General features: G+C 38.2%; 1 protein-coding gene across 4 annotated transcripts; it reads left to right on the forward strand.

Moving 5' to 3' along the window:
• The first annotated feature begins 15,304 nt into the window (after positions 1 to 15,304).
• On the forward strand, positions 15,305 to 19,406 carry GPR85 (G protein-coupled receptor 85). Of its 4 annotated transcripts, XR_005724395.1 has the most exons (4): positions 15,305 to 15,459; positions 15,639 to 15,756; positions 16,864 to 16,953; positions 18,065 to 19,406. XR_005724395.1 is itself a non-coding variant. In XM_040260152.1 (3 exons), exon 3 carries the CDS (start codon positions 17,034 to 17,036, stop codon positions 18,144 to 18,146), a length of 1,113 nt encoding a protein of 370 aa, XP_040116086.1. In that variant the 5' UTR covers positions 15,305 to 15,459; positions 15,639 to 15,756; positions 16,864 to 17,033; the 3' UTR covers positions 18,147 to 19,406. The 4 variants fall into 4 exon arrangements, 3 of the variants coding, with proteins under 3 accessions (XP_040116086.1, XP_040116087.1, XP_040116089.1); XM_040260152.1 differs by having other exon boundaries at positions 16,864 to 19,406; XM_040260153.1 differs by having other exon boundaries at positions 15,642 to 15,756; positions 16,864 to 19,406.
• The last annotated feature ends 650 nt before the right edge of the window (positions 19,407 to 20,056 follow it).

Genomic DNA, 20,056 nt, shown 5'->3' on the forward strand with positions numbered 1-20,056 from the left:
TAATTTGATCACTGTGTGTGCTCAGTCGTGTCCAACTCTTTGTGACCACATAGACTGTAGCCTGCCAGTCTTCTCTGTCCATGGAATTTTCCAGGCAAGAATACTGGAATGGGTTGCCATTTCCTTCTCCAGAGGATCTTCCCAGCCCAGCGATCAAATCCACATCTCACGTATTGGCAGGCAGATTCTTTAACACTGTGCCACTTAGGAAGCCAATTTGTTCATTATTAAAATAATAAACAGCAAACCATACAGTGAAGTGTTTCTTTCCTCAGTGTCATTGCTATGTGATAGAAATTTATGACTAAGAAAGGCCATGTGATATAATGAAAAGAGCACTAAGTAGAGAGTCAAGGAGATAAGGATCCCAGTTCTGGCTGTAATGCAAACAGACTAGAGGTCACTGGGCAGGTCACTTACAAGTTAAGGGGGGCCTCATTTTGTTGATGTGTAAAAGGAAAATATAATCATCCTGAAACCATCCCCCCTGTCCTTGGTCCATGGAAAAATTGTCTTCCATGAAACCAGTCCCTGGTGCCAAAAAGGTTGGGGGAACCATTGGCTTAAATCACAAAATAAAGGATTTCATAGGAAATAAGAAATATGATCTATTGTATTTGGTAGCCTGGAAAAAATTCAAGTAGAATCAAAATAAAATTCAAATTAGTAGCATTACCATAAAAATATAAAATCAAAACAAGGAAGGAGCACTCCGTGATTTTATATTATGTTGGCGGCTGCTAATTTGTATATATGTTTTATCTTTCTAAATAAAATTGGCATAAAATAGTTGCTATAGTGGTTTTTTATGTGAATGAAAGCACTCTAAGTCCCCCTCCTATCCTTGGGCCTGATAAGAGTGCCTACATCTCATTGTACTCAAATGACAGAATTCAAAAATAAAAGAAGGCAGGAAGGAAGAAAAAGAGACAAGAAGAAAGACAGCTATTCTATTTAAGAGAATCCATTGTCTTTTTAAAAATCTTTTACTATAATGAGTAATTCTATGGATAAAATAAATTTTCACTTATGTTTTCATTTGCTATGAAAGCAAAAAAAAAAAAAAAAAGATACTTGATCCAATTACAAGGCTGTTACAGTGGCTTTAGGGAGAGGCTGGTGGTTTTGTCAAGGGACCCTCATGGAGGGACTGATAACAGACTGTTTTCCTCATGCCTCTCTGCTACTCATTTTCCATCTTCTTAATTTTTTTCCTGCTCTTCTGATGCCTTAATGTTCATTTATTCTTGAAGTCTCAGACTTTGGCCTTCTCTTCTGTCTTTCTTAGAAAATTCCTTTCTCCATTTTACTTCCCTCAGAGGATGGCCCCAGGGCTTGCATTTTGGGTAGGCAACTCCAGATGGCTGACCCTGACTCCACACTCCAGTTCAAGACAGACTAGCATTTATAAATGATGTTATGGAATGGCTGGCTGTTACTTCATGCTCCTTTGCTAAAATTAAACTTATCTGCCTGTCAAAACTGGATGCTTTGTCGGATTTCTCTCTCTCCCTGTGTGTGTCTGTGTCTGTGTGTTTGTGTATGTGTCTGTGTGTGTGTACCCATCAATCTACTACCAGCCAAGTTTAAACTTGTTCTACTCTCATATCCAGGCAATAATTCTGACCTATCTTGGTTCTCTTTCATTACAATTCTTTCTGTTGACTGCTCTATCACTCTAGTACTCACACCTGGACCATTTTTCACAAAATCAAATATGAGGGGGTTGTATGGACTAAAGCAGTGTTTTTCGCTGTGCTAATTAGATATCTAGGCCCACAGAGGTGCCTTGGCAGCTGCCCAATCAAACAGTAAAAGACCAACAGAGTATGATTCCAGCCCCAATCCCACTTTACTCTGAGCAGCTCCACCATTATCTGTTTTATGTGCAAATTCCAAGTATGATCTTATCTGAAAAAACCTGTGCTATTACCTTAAGGAATAAAAGTTCCAAAACCACTGTTTTGTGACTTTTTAAGGCCCTTCTTACCTCTAAAATTCAAGTCCTGTGAAATACAGTAATATAATTATTAAGACAGAATTTTTAAAATTCCTAGTTAAACTTCTACTTATTAATATACATCTTTAGATCAGTTCTGGCTCGTGTAATTTAAAAGGTTTGAATAAATTTAAGGTAAAAATACATAAGTTATTTTGGATTTACTAACAGTCAACAGAGGGAGAGTGTAATAAGCCTCCAAGAGTCTATAGCATCTGTGAAGAAGTAGGGAAACATCTCTAAGACAGCACATACCCTGAAGTGCATAGGATTTTAGCCTTGTTCCCAAATGGAAGCACATTGTGATAATACACTTTCCATAGCCCATCTGTATTTAAACAATGACTGAATCTATGAAAAGAGAGTTTCCAGGCTCCTATGTTCCATGGCAATTTGAACTTTTGGGGACTTTCTCTTTCTGCTTCATGCAACTTTGCAATAGCAAATAAACAAATAACAAGTGTCCCCCTGGAGAGTGAAACCAGCTTGTATGGCCTTCAAGGTGTGGAAGATGGAATGTAGTACAGTGGGTTCTTGGTATTTAGGTCCGAAGATTAGATGCTGAGAGAAACCAGGCAGCAGGGGAACCTCGAAGCCATACCTCACAGTAGGGCCACAGAGGCTTTATGGGGCTTCAAGTCTTGGCAACTGATTTTTCTCTTCAAGTCTGGTTACCAACATAACGTTTATGTACCTGATTAACTCTCAGTATGGGAATTCACTTCTCCAAGCTTTTTATTCTATTAATATATGTACTCTATATGTAAAGATGGGGCTTCCCAGGTGGCTCAGTGTTAAAGAATCCACCTGCCAATGTAGGAAACTCAGGTTTGATCCCTGGTCCAGGAAGATTCCCTGGAGAAAGAAATAGCAACCCACTCCAATTTTCTTGCCTAGAAAAACCCCTTGGACAGAGGAGCCTGGTGGGCTAGAGCTCATGGAGACACAGAGTCGGACACAGACTGATCAACAACAACAATATGTAAAGACTTTAGGCTTGATGGCTCAGAGCTGGTTTCACACGGGAAATGGGGCAAGTCTGAATTAAGATACCCTAAAAGTGCTACAAAATACATATTGGACTTTGGGGACTTAGTGATAAAAAAATACATGAAATATCTCTTTAATACTTTTGGATTATTGTATATTGACTTAATATTTTGGATATATTGGTTTAAACAATATGTATTGCTAAAATTAGTTTTACTTGCTCCTTTTTACATTTTAATTTTGGCTACTAGGAAATTTAAATTTTTGTATATGGCTCACATTAAATATCTCTGGACCGGTTTAGATGCTAGAGGCAGACTTAGTATAAGAAAAACTTCAATCAAGTTTCTGGTTTTACCACTTTTTAATCTCACCTTTTCCATTGACCTAGGTTCTTATATAATTCTGTGCTTCAAGTTTCCTCACCAGTAAAGTGAATCATGCAATCTACTTTATTAGGTTTTGTAGAAATCAAGTAAGAATAATGCAAAGAACAACACCTGCCACATTATAAGCACCACATAACTATTCATTATTCCTATCTCCAAACTTGTTTTTTTATATTAAAAGGAGAATAATACTTCATAGGATGAGGTTGGAATGCAATAGAATAATGTATCATAGATTAATTTATAAATTATAAAAACTAGGTAAATATTGGTAACTGTTCATCTCCAAAAGGTAATAAATCTGTGCAATCCTGGTGGTCATTTCAAAGTTTCAGTCTTCCAGGATAAACATGCGTTCAGCTCTTATAGTCCTTCACACCAGGGTATCAGAATATTGGCCTACTGTACATATTTTTTTGTATTCTATTGCAGGCTATGTTCAGAATGAGTTTAATAAACAGTCAAAAAAAGTCAGGATTCTCAAAGTTGTGTATTTACACATATACTGGACATTGAACTTATCTTGCTAATTTTAATACTGCCTAGTTTTTAAGTTGACTTTGGGCTTTCTAGAACATGTTATACTTTAGAATTATTTGAACATATTATATGAAAAAGTGACCACAATATATAGTATGACTCCTGAGGGGAAGGACGAGACTATTCTTTAATTGATTTTTGAAAGTACCACTTGGAGATTTAGTAGGAGAAATAGATATAAAAGAAAAAGCATTTAATTCTTAGTTATGATGATGCTTTTAATGGAAATATTTACTCCACTAATAATTACTAATGCCTATTATATGGCAACCCACTCCAGTATTCTTGCCTGGGAAATTCCATGGACAGAGGTGCTTGGTGGGCTACAGTCCATGGAGTCGCAAAGTCAGACACTACAGAGCACAGCACACACACAGTCCTGAATTATATTTTACCTAAAAGGAAACCTTTGGCTAAAACCTGTATTTCTATCACTTGAAAATTAATGCAATTATTTTAGGCTTCCCTGATGACTCAAACAGTAAAGAATATGCCTGCAATGCAGGAGACATGCAGGGTTTGCTCCTTGGGTTAAAAAGATCCCCTGGGAAAGAAAATGGGCTACCCACTCCAGTATTCTTGCCTAGGAAATCCCATGGACAGAGGAGTCTGGCGGGCAACAGTCTATGGGGTCGCAAAGAGTCAGACACAGATGAGCAACTAACACACACTATATGCCAGGTACTATTCTGGCCACCAGGGATACAAAGATAATCAACAGAATTTTGCCTTCATGGAGCTATGCAGTATTAAAAATATTGAGAGAGAAATTTAAATATCAAGCATATTGTATATGCCCAAAATAAAGGGTGATGGCATCAATACTGTGGTTTTTTTTTTTTTTTTTTTGCTTTTTAGTAAAACATCCTTCTGAACATAGTCTGTAAGTGGAATTAAACCTTTAGCCCTTCTCTTCACCAAATGTCAATGTATGTATGGTCTTCTTGAAACCCCAGCAGAAATCTCACCAATTCAATGCCAGATGGCACAAAAAACAAACCATTTATAGAAAGGATTACAAGTAGGCTATATACAAAAGTGCTGTCTCTGCATGAGTCCTAGTTTTTCAGCTAAGTGCTAGGGATTTATGTGCTTACTTCCCATTAGAAGTTATGGGAATTAACAGTGCATGGATGGAGGGAAAGAATCTTTAACTGGAAGGTGAAATCTTGAAGAGCCCCAAGATAAAAGTGCACATTTTACATATGTTGTTGATAAGCGCCTTTTAAAGTTAAATTTTAGAACTGTTTATGTTGTAAGTGGGGGAACAGATTAAGCATGTGCTGACTTGACTTAACAGAGGCTGAGTGCATGATACAGTGGAAAACATTTCCTGGGCTGGATATTTACAGACAAACTTTGTTGTTTTTTTTCTTGACTCAAGAACTTACAAGCATTGTGTGGGTGTAGAAGGACCAATGAATGTGAAAATGTTTTATATAATGCTAATCAGTAAATACAGCTAGACCTGCATACAGTGCGTGTGTTTGCTAAGTCCCTTCAGTAATGTCTGACTCATTGCTACACTATGGACTATAGCCGATCAGGCTCCTCTGTCCATGGGATTCTACAGGCAAGAAACTGGAGTGGGTTACCATGCCCTCCTCAGGGGCATCTTCCTTACCCAGGGATCAAAGATGCATCTCTTATGTCTCCTGCATTGGCAGGCAGGTTCTTTACCACTAGTGCCATCTGGGAACCCCCTTGCACACAGTATATATACCTGAACCAGTGAATAACTGATGAATAGAAAATTTTAGATTTTAAATGATAGGTTTGTTGTTTTTAATTAATCAACAAGATTTGGGGACCCATAGTTCCATTGGAAGAAACCTGATAGTAAAGACCTGGAAGCTTTAAAATACTTCTAATTGTTAAAGGATTTCATACAAGTAGAAGAAAATGACAGCAGCCCTGAACTATGTGCCACAATCCCATAGTGACCAGAGGAGACACTACACCAACTAAAACTGTCAGAAATTTCTACACTCAGAATTCTCAAATTCCTTAAAAACTGAAAATAGAGCTGCCACATGACCCAGCAATGCCACTGCTGGGCATACGTACTGGGGAAACCAGAATTGAAAGAGACACTCAGAATTGAAAGTATACCCCAATGTTCATCGCAACACTGTTTACAATAGCCAGGACATGGAAGCAACCTAGATGTCCATCGGCAGATGAATGGATAAGAAAGCTGTGGTACGTATACACAATGGAGTATTTCTCAGCCATTGAAAAGAATGCATTTGAATCAGTTCTAATGAGGTGGATGAAACTGGAGCCTATTATACAGAGTGAAGTAAATCAGAAAGAAAAACACCAATACAGTGTACTAATGTGTATATATGGAATTTAGAAAGATGGTAATGATGACCCTATATGCAAGACAGCAAAAGAGATACAGATGTAAAGAACAGTTTGGACTCTATGGGAGAAGGCGAGGGTGGGATGATTTGAGAGAATAGCATTGAAACAGGTATATTATCATATGTGAAATAGATCACCAGTCCAGGTTTGATGCATGAGACAGGGTGCTCAGGGCTGGTGCACTGGGATGACCCAGAGGGATGGGATGGTGAGGGAGGTGGGAGGGGGGTTCAGGATGGGGAACACGTGTACAACCATGGCTGATTCATGTCAATGTATGGCGAAAACCACTACAATATTGTAAAGTAATTAGCCTCCAATTAAAATAAATACATTTTTTTAAAAAGAATTCTCAAGAAGGACAAATTTTTTACCTGGACCTAACATTGATCTGTATCTCTTACTTAAATTCCTTGCTCAAACAACCAGCAAGTAAAATCATAGCTCTACTCTACAGTTTCAACTGGGATTCAGTTCAATTCAGTTGCTCAGTCGTGTCCGACTCTTTGTGACCCCATGAATTACAGCATGCCAGGCCTCCCTGTCCATCACCAACTCCCAGAGTTCACTCAGACTCGCGTCCATCGAGTCAGTGATGCTATCCAGCCATCTCATCCTCTGTCGTCCCCTTCTCCTCCTACCCCCAATCCCTCCCAGCATCAGAGTCTTTTCCAATGAGTCAACTCTTTGCGTGAGGTGGCCAAAGTACTGGAGTTTCAGCTTTAGCATCATTCCTTCCAAAGAACACCCAGGATTGATCTCCTTTAGAATAGTGACATGAAATCCATAGTCAAAAAATATTTCAAATATTAGAACTCTTGGCATGGAGCCATTTCCATCTCCAAGTTGTAAGCCTGTTTACCGGCCCACTTTATACATCACAGTGACATTCAAGGAGATTGTGAGTAACAGCTAGTTGTAATGATTACAGAGTTTTTAGGTTTAAGACATTTGGTATTTTGAATCTCTATAAACAAGACTCACAGTTTTCATAATTTATGCAAGAAATATTATTCCTCATACCCCATGGAAATGATTAATGACCCATTAACAATGGCACCCCACTCCAGTACTCTTGCCTGGAAAATCCCATGGACGGAGGAGCCTAGCGGGCTGCAGTCCATGGGATCGCCAAGAGTCGGACACGACTGAGCGACTTCCCTTTCACTTTTCACTTTCATGCATTGGAGAAGGAAACGGCAACCCACTCCAGTGTTCTTGCCTGGAGAATCCTAGGGACAGGGGAGCCTGGTGGGCTGCCGTCTATGGGGTCACACAGAGTCGGACACGACTGAAGTGACTTAGCAGCAGTAGCAGCAGCAACAATAGCTGTCCCAGAAAAAAACTGCTAAAAATCACATACCAACTACTAACACAGGATGCCATGATTCTAGATCAGATAAAGAAGAAAGGTAATCTCAACCAAATTATATACAGTGAAACTGAATACAACCACTCCCAGGTCATTACCACCTACTGAAAGTGAGCTACCATCCTGTTTCAAGTTGCTGGAAGCAATATTCTATGCACTCCTTGCTCCAGATGTTACAAACCCTACATCGGTTCTGGCCTTAGTTCAAGCTAAGAGGACTTACGGGGTGATTTAGCTTTTTTATTGTATTCAATTAATAAGATGAATCAGCACTACTGTATAGGAGAAAAAAAACTCTCATATTCAATTCTAATTAATGCCTGGTAAAGGAGGGAAATGACTATCTTCTAAAAAGAAGACAAATAAACTGCAAGAAAAGATAACCTTGATTTTTAACTAAGAGTAATATCATCCATGTGAAGTCTTTTCTAAGTATCTAAATGGCCAGTTTCTGTTTCGACTCTTTTCCTGTCAATTCTACACATAAATATGAAAATCCATTTGCAAAACTGAGTAAAGAGTACTCATCATTTAAAATTTTCTTTTTATATTATCAAGTTTTCACTTCTGAATTGATAAATCAGATTTAAATTTGTTTTCATGATACACCACCATTATGGCTGTTAAAAAATTAGTGATTGTAAGTCTGAAGTCAGATAACAGCTAAATATTTTGTCATATATTGAGTACCAGATTAAGAGCTCAAAGCGTAAATTTTTGCTCTTGGCTTACATTGCATGAGAGACATTGTTATTAAAAACCAGTTTGAAATTACTAAGAAGTAAGACAAATAAGGAATCATGTAAATGCTAATGTAATATGGCTAAGAAGCAAATAAAATTTCCCCAAACCCAGAGTAAATGCTTGGCCAAGAAAACTTTCTGCCCATAATACAAATAATTATCCCAGCCTTATTAAATTACGGAAACATAGAGTTCAGCTGCACCTGTGTCACTGTTTTTTGTTTTTGTTTTCTTTTTCTCTTCTTTTTCTTTTATGTCCTCCCCACAGTGCCTATCAGAGCACCCTTCATGTTATTGTTCAGTTGCTAAGTCATGTCTGACGCTTTGCGACTCCATGGACTGCAGCACGCTAGGCTTCCCTGTCCTTCACTATCTCCCAGAGTTTACTCAAACAGATATCCAATGAGATGGTGATGCCATCCAACTATCTCAATCCTCTGTAGCCCCCTTCTCGTCCACCCTTAATCTTTCCCAGTATCAGGGTCTTTTCCAATGAATCAGCTCTTCTCATCAGGTGACCAGTGTTTGAGATTCAGCTTCAGCATCAATCCTTCCAATATTCAGGGTTGATTTCCTTTAGGATTGACTGGTTTGATCTTGCCATCCAAGTGACTCTCAAGAGTCTTCTCCAGCACCACAGTTCAATATCCACAATTCATAATCATCCATTCAACCAAAACTATGGCATGCCCTCTATGTGCCAGATGTGGTCACCAGGGAAAAACAGGGCAAAACAAGATAATGTCTGAACTGTCATATTCTGATGGAGACTGACGTTTACAGAAGGAATGAAGCAATATCGTGCCAGGACTTATTCTTATGTCCTTTTTAATGTAAAATTAGGTAGATATCACACACTTTTACCAAATGTTAAAGTAGTTAACATGTTTAGGAAGTATGGGAATTTTGGTTTTGTCTTTGTTTTATAAAATTATTACTCTGTATAGAGAAAATTACAAGGTGTAAAAAATTAGGAGAAATGAAAGTGAAAGGGCTAGCCAGAAAATCATAATGCAGGACTGGAGGGTTAATATCAGAAGCTCTTAAATTAGAGTCTAAGGTAACATTCTTTATTTTCAGCCATGCTTTAATGATGCCCATTTATCAAAAAGCTAAACACCACAAAAGCTTAAATAACGATAATCTGTTCATACCTATCATATAACTGGTGCTTATAATAATGGCCTTAATGCACTGTATCATTGAGGTAACCTCTGAGTAATCAAAGAAAAGAATGCCTTAGACTTCTTGAGTTTTTTAAATTATATTGCATTTTTATTCTGTGAAAATTTATAATCCATATAAGATATGTATGACTCTTCATTAACCTGAATATTAAATTACACTTCCCAATTCTTAATTATTTTATGAGCACTCGCTTTGCTTTCCTACCTTCCTCCAGCACACACACACACACCATGCTTATTCTCATGCTATACCCACATAGGTCACTTTTCTCTTTTACATGGTTGAAACTAACTCCATTAAAAAAAAAAAAAGACAAAGGAGACAATTTAAAATATTTTAATAGACCAAGGACCTTTGATCAAATCTCTAAAGTTTTACCAGACATGGTAGGGAAACTTGCATTTTCTTTCATTCACAGGATTACATTTAAATAATGTGTAGTAGAAGAGTTTTAAAGACTTCCAGAAGAAAAAGGCATGCTATGCTTATTTAAATAACATTCTGTTCACAAAACATCAAGAGAATTCATTAAAACCTTTATCACTAACAGTACTGTCATTAATAGCAAAATAATTTCTGAGTCTGACCTTATAAACTGCTAAACCTGTGCCCCTCACTTGTTAATCCCTTTCAATCTGACTTGCTTTTCTGAAACTGCTCTCTCCAAGGTTGCTAATGATTTCCTTACCACTAGATCCAATAATATCTTCTAACCCCTCATCCTTTTAAAACCTCCTAGATATAATTTATACTGATGACCACCCCCTCCTTGAAATTCTTTTCTCCCTCAGGGTCTATGACACTGGTGCTTCTTCCTTTCATCTTCTAGCTCTGGTTCTTCCATGTTCCTTCTTGTTTCCTAAACGTAGGCATTCTTTTTGCTTTTTAGTTTGTTCACAAAGAGAAGAATGGGCATGTTTGTTTATTTAACCTCAACTTTATCTATCAATGGGCTTCCCTGATGGCTCAGACAGTAAAGAATCTGCCTGCAATGCAGAGACACAGGTTTGATCCCTGGTTTGGGAAGATCCTTTGGAGAAGGAAATGGCTACCCACTCCAGTAGTCTTACCTGGAGAACTCTACGGACAGAGGAGCCTGGCACACAGGGTCACAAAGAGTTGGACATGACTGATCAACACTTTCACTTTATCTCTCAAGAGTCTCACTTGGCAGTGTTATCCAACAGTTAACCTACTTCCACCATCACCTACCTGTAAGTACTTCCTGAATCTGCGGTCTTCACTTCCAACTGCATATATGACATCAGCACTTAAATGTTCCACCAGCATTTCACATTCAATCTGTCTAAAATGAACTCATTATCTTCCTTACCAAACCAGGCCCCTCTTTTTTAACTTTTGCTCCCCCACGTTAGGGCTTCCCTGATGTTTCAGTCGGTAAAGAAACCGCCTGAAAGTCAGGAGACCCAGGTTTGATCCCTGGGTGGGGAAGATCCATCCCCTGGAGAAGGGAATGGCAACTCAATCCAACATTCTTCCCTGGAGAATCCCATGGACTGAGGAGCCTGGTGGGCTACAGTCCATGGGTTGCTGAGTCCGCAGGACTGAGCCACTAACAAACACTTTCACTTTCCCTCTAGTTAATGGCATCTCCTAAAGCTGAAACTCCAGTACTTTGGCCACCTCATGCGAAGAGTTGACTCATTGGAAAAGACTCTGATGCTGGGAGGGATTGAGGGCAGAAGGAGAAGGGGACGACAGAGGATGAGATGGCTGGATGGCATCACCGACTCGATGGACGTGAGTCTGAGTGAACTCTGGGAGTTGGTGATGGACAGGGAGGCCTGGCGTGCTGCGATTCATGGGGTCGCAAAGAGTCGGACACGACTGAGCGACTGAACTGAACTGAACCTCTCAGTTATCCAAGCTCCAAACCTTAGAGTCAATTCTTATTCCTCAATTTCCTCCATTTGAGTTTTAAAAAGAAAAAGAAATACAGCTTCTACCTCCTCTTACCCTGGATCTATCCCTTTGTTTCTGTTCATTCTACCTCCTCTACTTCTAACCAGTTCAGGCTTCCCCTACATTGATGGAATTGCTGTACACCAATCCTATCTTTTAATTTTTCATTTCTTGCAAGATCTAGCATAGTGATTTCTACAGAGTAACATCAACAAATGTTTGTTGAATGAATTAAATAAAGGAAAAAGTTTTCAGAGAGCATGAAATTGTGAACAATAAAGATCAGAAAAGGTAAACTGCTAAGTTTTAAAAGCCTGGATATTAAATTGTGAAGAAAGGTCTTAGAGATGCTAACTTTAAAATTCTAAATATATTAACACTTGGTAGCCTGTTTTATGACAGAGTAAAGAGAAAAATCTGACAAATGAGTTTCTTTTATCATTTTGGAAAGAAACATGACAGTCTTAATCCTTTAAAATTCCTTTTAATTCTAAAGAAATTTCACTGAGGTATTCACAATTATGGTTATTCAAAATTCCAGAGGTATGATTTTTAAAATCTAGAGGCAATCTTTTAGGTATAGTATATTTTTCATAATTTTGTTCCTCAAGCAGAATTCCCAAAGCCCTAACTTTCAGTAACTTAGATGTCAGTATGAAAAAGGCCTTTTTTTTTGCCACAGATTAGGAGGTGAAAACCATTTTTAAAATAGAAACACATACTCTCCTTTTCTGTTGGTCACTTGTTCTAGGTTAGTGAATTTTTAAAAAATAATCTATTAAAAAATGTTTCTATACAAATATCCGTGGTGAGAGTCATTCTTATCAAGATAACTTCCAAAAATTTTATGGAAGCTTCTTTTTCATATATAGCTTTAGATTTTAGTAACAGTTGGGGCTATCAAATATACACATTTTTAAATGTTTAGTGACATCTTTAAAATGAAGAGAGAGTGCTTTAAACGAATGACTGCAAAATCTTTAGAACTTTATCCTAGCCTATCATTCTCTGCATTTGGGAAAGATTGTTTACTTCCTGATATACATTTTCACATAATGCATAGAATGAAAATCCTGCATTTGTCTATCATGAGATTGTGCATTTGGCAAAAATCTGAAATGTCTGATTAATTTTTAAAATTATATATATTTATTATAAGAACCAAATTAAACAGATTGCATCAGTCTTCCTAATCCACTGATCTATGTAGTAAATATAATATGCCAAGAGCTTGAAAATTTCTACATTTCTTCAAACTTTTAGAGTTCTTCAACCACAGTGTACATAGTATTTTGCTGTTTGTCTCTTTACTCTTAACCTGACAATCAATTTTTCTGTTTTGTGATATAAGGAATCAAAAAGAAATTAGCTCGAACAAATAATGTTATGATCTGAACAACTGAAGTGATAATTTTATATCTGAGAATTTATAGATGACATAAAGCTTTTGACTATTACTGTATTAAACATACTTTTAAAAAAAACCCTGTTGGTGGAAGACGCAGACTTCAATGTTTTCTCCAGTGGAGTTAATGAACTAAATGGAAAATATCTCATTAATTTCTTAAACTCCCTTGTGAGGCAAGAAAATGACATTCTCATCTAACAGCTGGAAAAAACCAAACTAGTAACTGTAACTGCACTCAACTGTAAAGGAAAATAGTAGCTTTAATATACCCTGAGTTGTGGATATGAAAGAATACTGCATACATGTAGTATTCCCTCATTTTTAAGGAATCAATACCTGCTTCTTAAAATTTAAGGAATGTTAAACTCTTGGAACTTGGCCATATACCTTTTTGGAGAGTAAATTATTGTCTCAAAGGCAGGCTGTGCAGTCACCCTTTAAATTTGCTTTTAAAAAGTTTATCCCTAATCCATACAACCTAAGATTGTACATATCATGGATTTTCAGCAAACTTATTTGTCATTTATCCTATAGCTTTTTTAAAACTGTAAAAATTCAGGAAATAATAACTCTTTGCAAAGTACACTGGGACAGTAATTGGGAAGTAACAAATAACAAGTTGAATTGATTTGTAATTCCACAGAAATGAAGTTGACATTTCACTTACAAGTTGCAAACCAATGTATAGTTTTAAACACTTCTGAATTTCCTTGTTTTGCGAAAAAGTAGAATGTTTCACTAGAATGGAAATGCCCTCAAGTTATTTCCAGTACTGCTGTAGAATTGATTTTTCTAGTTTAAGGGAATGCCAAAGTTAGGATATACATACACACACACACACACACACACACACACACATATACATACATATATATATTAATCATTATCTATTTTTCTTAACTGGGTTTAGGACATGGCAAAACAAATCAGGAAAATATAACTTTGTTTCAATATTACCAACATAGGGCTTTGTGTAATGACTGTGACATCATGACAGTGAAGTATTCATTTTTAAGCTTTAAACCAGAGAAAGCTTTACCTTGGTATGTCCAATAGAAATACAATATGCAAATTAACCCATATTATCTGTATGCTGATTGGCTTGAGTTCCCCCGAATGTCACAATCTCACCACCCAGCAATGAGGTATTTTACTGCTGTCTGGAGATCAAATTATTGCTGTACAGAAGATCTTTATTTTTTCTGTTTCATTAACAGATTATTATAAAGTAATAAGCATGCAGGAGGAAAAGCAGACCTTTTAACTTGGGAATTAATGAAAGCATTTCTGATCATTTTTTTGGAGGTGGGGAATTGTTTATAATCTTATACCACCCCCACAAATTCTTCTGAAATGGTAAAATAAGGAAATGCATGATTCCAGAGACATGCTTAAGCACCCAGGTGTCAGGCTATGTGCTGTCTTGTGATATCATCGGACCTTTTGAACGGGTGTAAGTTTTGTGAATCATTATATTCCTAGTATTTTTCTTCCATAAAAACAAAGGAGAGAAGGAAACACACACAACTGCTTTAACATTACCAATCTATTGGTCAGTCGTACTTGCAAGAAAATGAAAGAAAGGCTGTTGCTTGGTGGGGTGGAATGCGAGGAATGGTCATTTAAAATTTGTGTATGCCTGATTCTACAGTCATTTTCGTCAAGGTAGAATGGACATAAATCATTTTGCCGTTTTCCTCTGAACTTAGCTTCTCCCTACTTACCGCGCATCCGCGTGCACTGGAGAACAGATGACTAACAAAGAAAGGGCTACCCTAACCTGGTTTCCCTTCTTCCCCATTGACAAGAATTTTCCTGACTGGGCTTTTTTCTTTTTAAAAAATTTCTATTCTTTCTTCTTTCTCTCCTCCTCCACTGCTTCCCTCCCCACCCCACCAGCTCCACCCCCCCACCCCCCACCCCACCCCACCCCAGCTAACCTGCAAAGGCAGTCAGCTGGAGAAATCATTAAAGAAGAAAGCTAAAAGAAGCTGCCAATGATTTGGACCACCCTAAAAGAGCATGGGAAAAAAATGTTTGGGGAGAGCGGGGTTTCAGGAAGCTGAGGGCTGGGCAGGCACCCCCCAGCACCGGGATGCGCTGCCCTAAGGGAAGAGGGTGGGACTGAGGTCCTGAACTAGCCTTTCCAAATCCCCACGTCCAATGCAGGGAGGGAAAAGTTCAGAAGCAGCCACGGGGGACAAAAGCCCGTTTTTACCAGTTCAACAGGACAGGACATTCAATAAACCCAGCCCGCTCTGGAAACGGGTCGGGGCTCCAGTTGGCTCCACAGAGGCAGAAGTAGCCCCTGCCGCCGCCCTCGCCACGGCTGCCGCCGCCGCCGCGGCCCCTGCGTTACTGGGGGAGACGGTGCCGCTGCGACAGGGGAGGACGCGGCTGGAGCTCAAGGAGGCTCCATCGCGCAGGCGCCGCCGAGCCCTGCCTGGATGCTCAGTCAAGGCACTAAGGCAAAAAAAAAAATCAGCAATTTATAGAAAGAAGAAGCTATAGTCTGTCGGGATATCCAACACCAACAGGTAGGAGGATATACTCTCGGTTAAGTTTGGGGGGAGGGGGTGCACAGTGCTGATGAAACTGCAGGTTCACCGGGAAAGAGCCCTCCTTGAGTTTTTTTGTGTGTGGGTTTTGTATGTGTGTGTGTGTGTTTTTACAATAAACTGCATAATGGAAGTACATTCAGACAATGCATCTTCAGTAGGGCTTATAGAGAGCTCCATTTCTGGAAAGCGTTGCAAGACTGAGGAATATCGGACTGCGAATCACCGGGAACAGTTCCCTTGCAGCACAGAAGCAATCTCTCTCCCCATCTTCGCGTAGGTAATGCATGTCTCTCTCCCCCTCCCCCTCCTCCACCCCCCCATTATAAATCCAGGGGTGGCAGATTTCAGGTTTCATAATGTTGCATGATGCGATCGGTATTTACCCGGGGATGTACCGGTGAGGAAATTAAAATCATCCAACGCAGTTTTGCCTGGGCTTCTATCAGCATATTCCAGGCAAGTGAGAAGTGGCAAAGGAAACATGCTTCGTGGGAATAACAGAGGAAACCGATTTCCCTGGTGGGGTTCCCAAACACCTAGGAGACAATATGCATTTTGTTTTAAAATGAAGCTACTTGCGATTTGCAACGAAGATTGTCTGTGTAAATGGTAAAAGCTTAATTGCCCGAGAAATACAGGTTCATGTTAAATTCATTTGAAACCGGGCAGCCAAGGTTTACAAATGAAAGTGCATTATTCCTCTGGGTGTTTCCCTGACGAGTATTTACATTAACCATTTCTAATAATCATGAGGGTTTAAAAGAGAAAAATTTGCCAGAATGGGGGATGGGAAGGGAAGGGAAAGACAAAAGATTAAATCAAATCAAATCCTGGGACAAGTTCCTATGAATTTAGAAGTCTAATGTTGAAATTATGCTTTAAGATGAATCAACAAATATTCTTCTTATAACATACAGCATGAAAAGTGGCTCTAGAGTTAAAAGATATATTTTGCAAGGGTTCATTGGATCCATATCAGCAGAGAAGCTGCCAGGAAAACACTGACAGATACTAACAGACCTCAAATAAATGTGGGTAGTCTCCTGTCTCCTATTAGCGATCTTGTAGATTCCATTGCAACACCACTGATTAATTCCTAGACTGGCATATTTTATGCTTGGGGAACATTTTATTCCTTCTCTCCTAAAGGTGCCCAATCAAATGTATGTTCTTTTAAATAGGGACATTTTAAAATTCATCTAGCTCAGAAAACTAAACAAGTCAATTCTCCAAAATCTCAAGCACAAATACTAAGCCAAATAATATTATTCAAAATTAAAACTTTATTTGCTTCCCCATAAATGAACAGCTCTATATTAGCACTGCCTGACATCATTGCTTGTTAACTTAAAAACTGATAGCTTTTTTTTTTGTTTTCAGATATTCTGATGGCAAATCAAGTGAAAGAAAAGAGGAAGCATGACTGCAGATCGGATCCGTTCTCTTTGTGGATTACATTTTCAGTAAAATGTATGGATCTATCTTTTCCTTGTTCTTATATCTAGATCATGAGACTTGACTGAGGCTGTATCTTTATCCTCCATCCATCTATGGCGAACTATAGCCATGCAGCTGACAACATTTTGCAAAATCTCTCTCCTCTAACAGCCTTTCTGAAACTGACTTCCTTGGGTTTCATAATAGGAGTCAGCGTGGTGGGCAACCTTCTGATCTCCATTTTGCTCGTGAAAGATAAGACCTTGCATAGAGCACCTTACTACTTCCTGTTGGATCTTTGCTGTTCAGATATCCTCAGATCTGCAATTTGTTTCCCATTTGTATTCAACTCTGTCAAAAATGGCTCTACTTGGACTTATGGGACTCTGACTTGCAAAGTGATTGCCTTTCTGGGGGTTTTGTCCTGTTTTCACACTGCTTTCATGCTCTTCTGTATCAGTGTCACCAGATACTTAGCTATCGCCCATCATCGCTTCTATACAAAGAGGCTGACCTTTTGGACGTGTCTGGCTGTGATCTGCATGGTGTGGACTCTGTCTGTGGCCATGGCATTTCCCCCAGTTTTAGATGTGGGCACTTACTCATTCATTAGGGAAGAAGATCAATGTACCTTCCAACACCGCTCCTTCAGGGCTAATGATTCCTTAGGATTTATGCTGCTCCTTGCCCTCATCCTCCTAGCTACACAGCTTGTCTACCTCAAGCTGATATTTTTTGTCCACGACCGAAGGAAAATGAAGCCAGTCCAGTTTGTAGCAGCAGTCAGCCAGAACTGGACTTTTCATGGTCCTGGAGCCAGTGGCCAGGCAGCTGCCAATTGGCTAGCAGGATTTGGAAGGGGTCCCACACCACCCACCTTGCTGGGCATCAGGCAAAATGCAAACACCACGAGCAGAAGAAGGCTATTGGTCTTAGATGAATTCAAAATGGAAAAAAGAATCAGCAGAATGTTCTATATAATGACTTTTCTCTTCTTAACCTTGTGGGGCCCCTACCTGGTGGCCTGTTATTGGAGAGTTTTTGCAAGAGGGCCTGTAGTACCAGGGGGATTTCTAACAGCTGCTGTCTGGATGAGTTTTGCCCAAGCAGGAATCAATCCTTTTGTCTGCATTTTCTCCAACAGGGAGCTGAGGCGCTGTTTCAGCACAACCCTTCTTTACTGCAGAAAATCCAGGTTACCAAGGGAACCTTACTGTGTTATATGAAGGAGCATCTGTAAATCTTTAGCCTTGTGAAACATAACCTTCTCTGCTAAGCAAATGTGGCCTGTAGCCATTTCTTGAGAAGAAAATCAAGAATGGGATCAGCAGTTATAAGGATTTGGGCAACATTCTGCAGTCTTTGCAATAGTTCACCTATAATCCTATTTTAAATCTCAGAGTGATCCTGCTGACTGCCAGCGAAGGTTTGTAATTAAGAAAGGACTGAACCACTGCCCTAAGTTTCTTTATGTGGTTGAAAACTAGATGATGAAAGTAGCAGGTGCTAAGTATCAGTGCTAAATGCTGTGTATATGACTACTTATGAAAAAACATCAAAAAAACCAATTAGCATTGGACATCTTAATAAATTAAGTTGACATGAGGTAAATGTGTTGATAAAAAACTAATTTTAGAAGTTTGAAGACTTTAAAACATTTCATACTATTTGTTTTGCAAGGACTAAAATATTTGGGGACTTAAAGTACTGTAATTCACTAAAGACATGCCATGAATTAATTGGATTATCACTTTTAAAAAATCGCCTTGTAAGTTTTGGGGAGCATTCCAAAGCAGTATATTGGTTCCAATTATAGTTTACTTTTTTGTATTAATACATTACTATTTCTAAATACCGCTTTCCTTATCTACTAGTGAAATTGCTAGCATCGAACTGTATTATGTGGTTTTTGTTGATTTGGTATAAAGTTTTTTCTAATTCATCTATATTTTATGAATACTAGATATTGGTCTGGGAGGCAACATTAATGGTACCAACCAGTCACAATTGAGCAGTTCTAATAATGCAGAATAAACACATGTTGCCTTAAAGGGTTATCTAGTATCTTTCATCTTATTTAAGTATTGGAGCAAACTGGAGTCAAGGGAAACTGAATCAGTAACTGGTCATGGTCATGCATCTGGAAGTGCATGGACGATCATTTAACACTCTTTTTCCTTTTTCCTCACGTGATTTGAAAATTAAGGTGCACATCCCTGGGATAATGAAATTTTCTTCTGAGGTGTGCTACCCATTCTAGTGTGTTCTAAGAAGCAGGCGGCTGATGTGTGTTTATATTTTAAGTCGGCTGTTAAGGGGAGACCACAGCCTTAGTAAGACATCTTGCACAATTTGTGAAGCGTTTATTCTACCGAAGGCACAGTCTTGTTTATACTTTCTGCACATTCAGTGTACTGGTCGTTTAAATTATTTCAGTTTTAACTTGTGAAAGCTTATAATATAATTTCTGGTATTTTAGAAATACATTAGAGTCTGTGAGTCTCATTCTTTAAGATACAGATGTGTGAATTTCAATATAAAGTTGCATTTGCCAAAATTTACTTGTGTAGCCTGTTACTTTTCTTGAAATAAATTTTACATTTTTGGCACTTAATTTTTCTTACCAGGGAGGCAAGCACAAAATAGCAAGACCAGCTCTATTATAGTTTTGTTTTGTTATTTATTTTTGTAGCTACTTTATATTATGAAACTGGAACGCATGAATGAAAGGGAGTATAAAGCTGACAAATAATAATGTCTGCAAAAACATTATTTGGTAGCTTATCATACTTATTTATTCTTACAAGCCAGAATATTTAAAGATGTAAACCTGCTTAGCTGGTTGGTTCAGAATTATAATATAGACATCACATTTTAATTTGGGCCATGGTAGAAATCTGGGATTCTAAATATATAACTTGTAAAAAGAATGGTTTATAATTACATTATGACAAAAACAGAAAAGTTGTTATTGCTTTTGTTTGTTTGGGGGTTTTATTTTATTTTTTTTATTGGTACCTGAAAAATAAGATTAGGAATCTAGTGAAACAGAATTATTTATTGCTACAGTGTTTCTGTAAAGAACATCAATATAAATATAAGTAAGGAAAAAGAAATAATTGAAATATCTCAATGA

This window comes from Oryx dammah, unplaced genomic scaffold (genome assembly GCF_014754425.2).
Source record: "Oryx dammah isolate SB20612 unplaced genomic scaffold, SCBI_Odam_1.1 HiC_scaffold_18, whole genome shotgun sequence".
NCBI lineage: Eukaryota > Metazoa > Chordata > Mammalia > Artiodactyla > Bovidae > Oryx > Oryx dammah.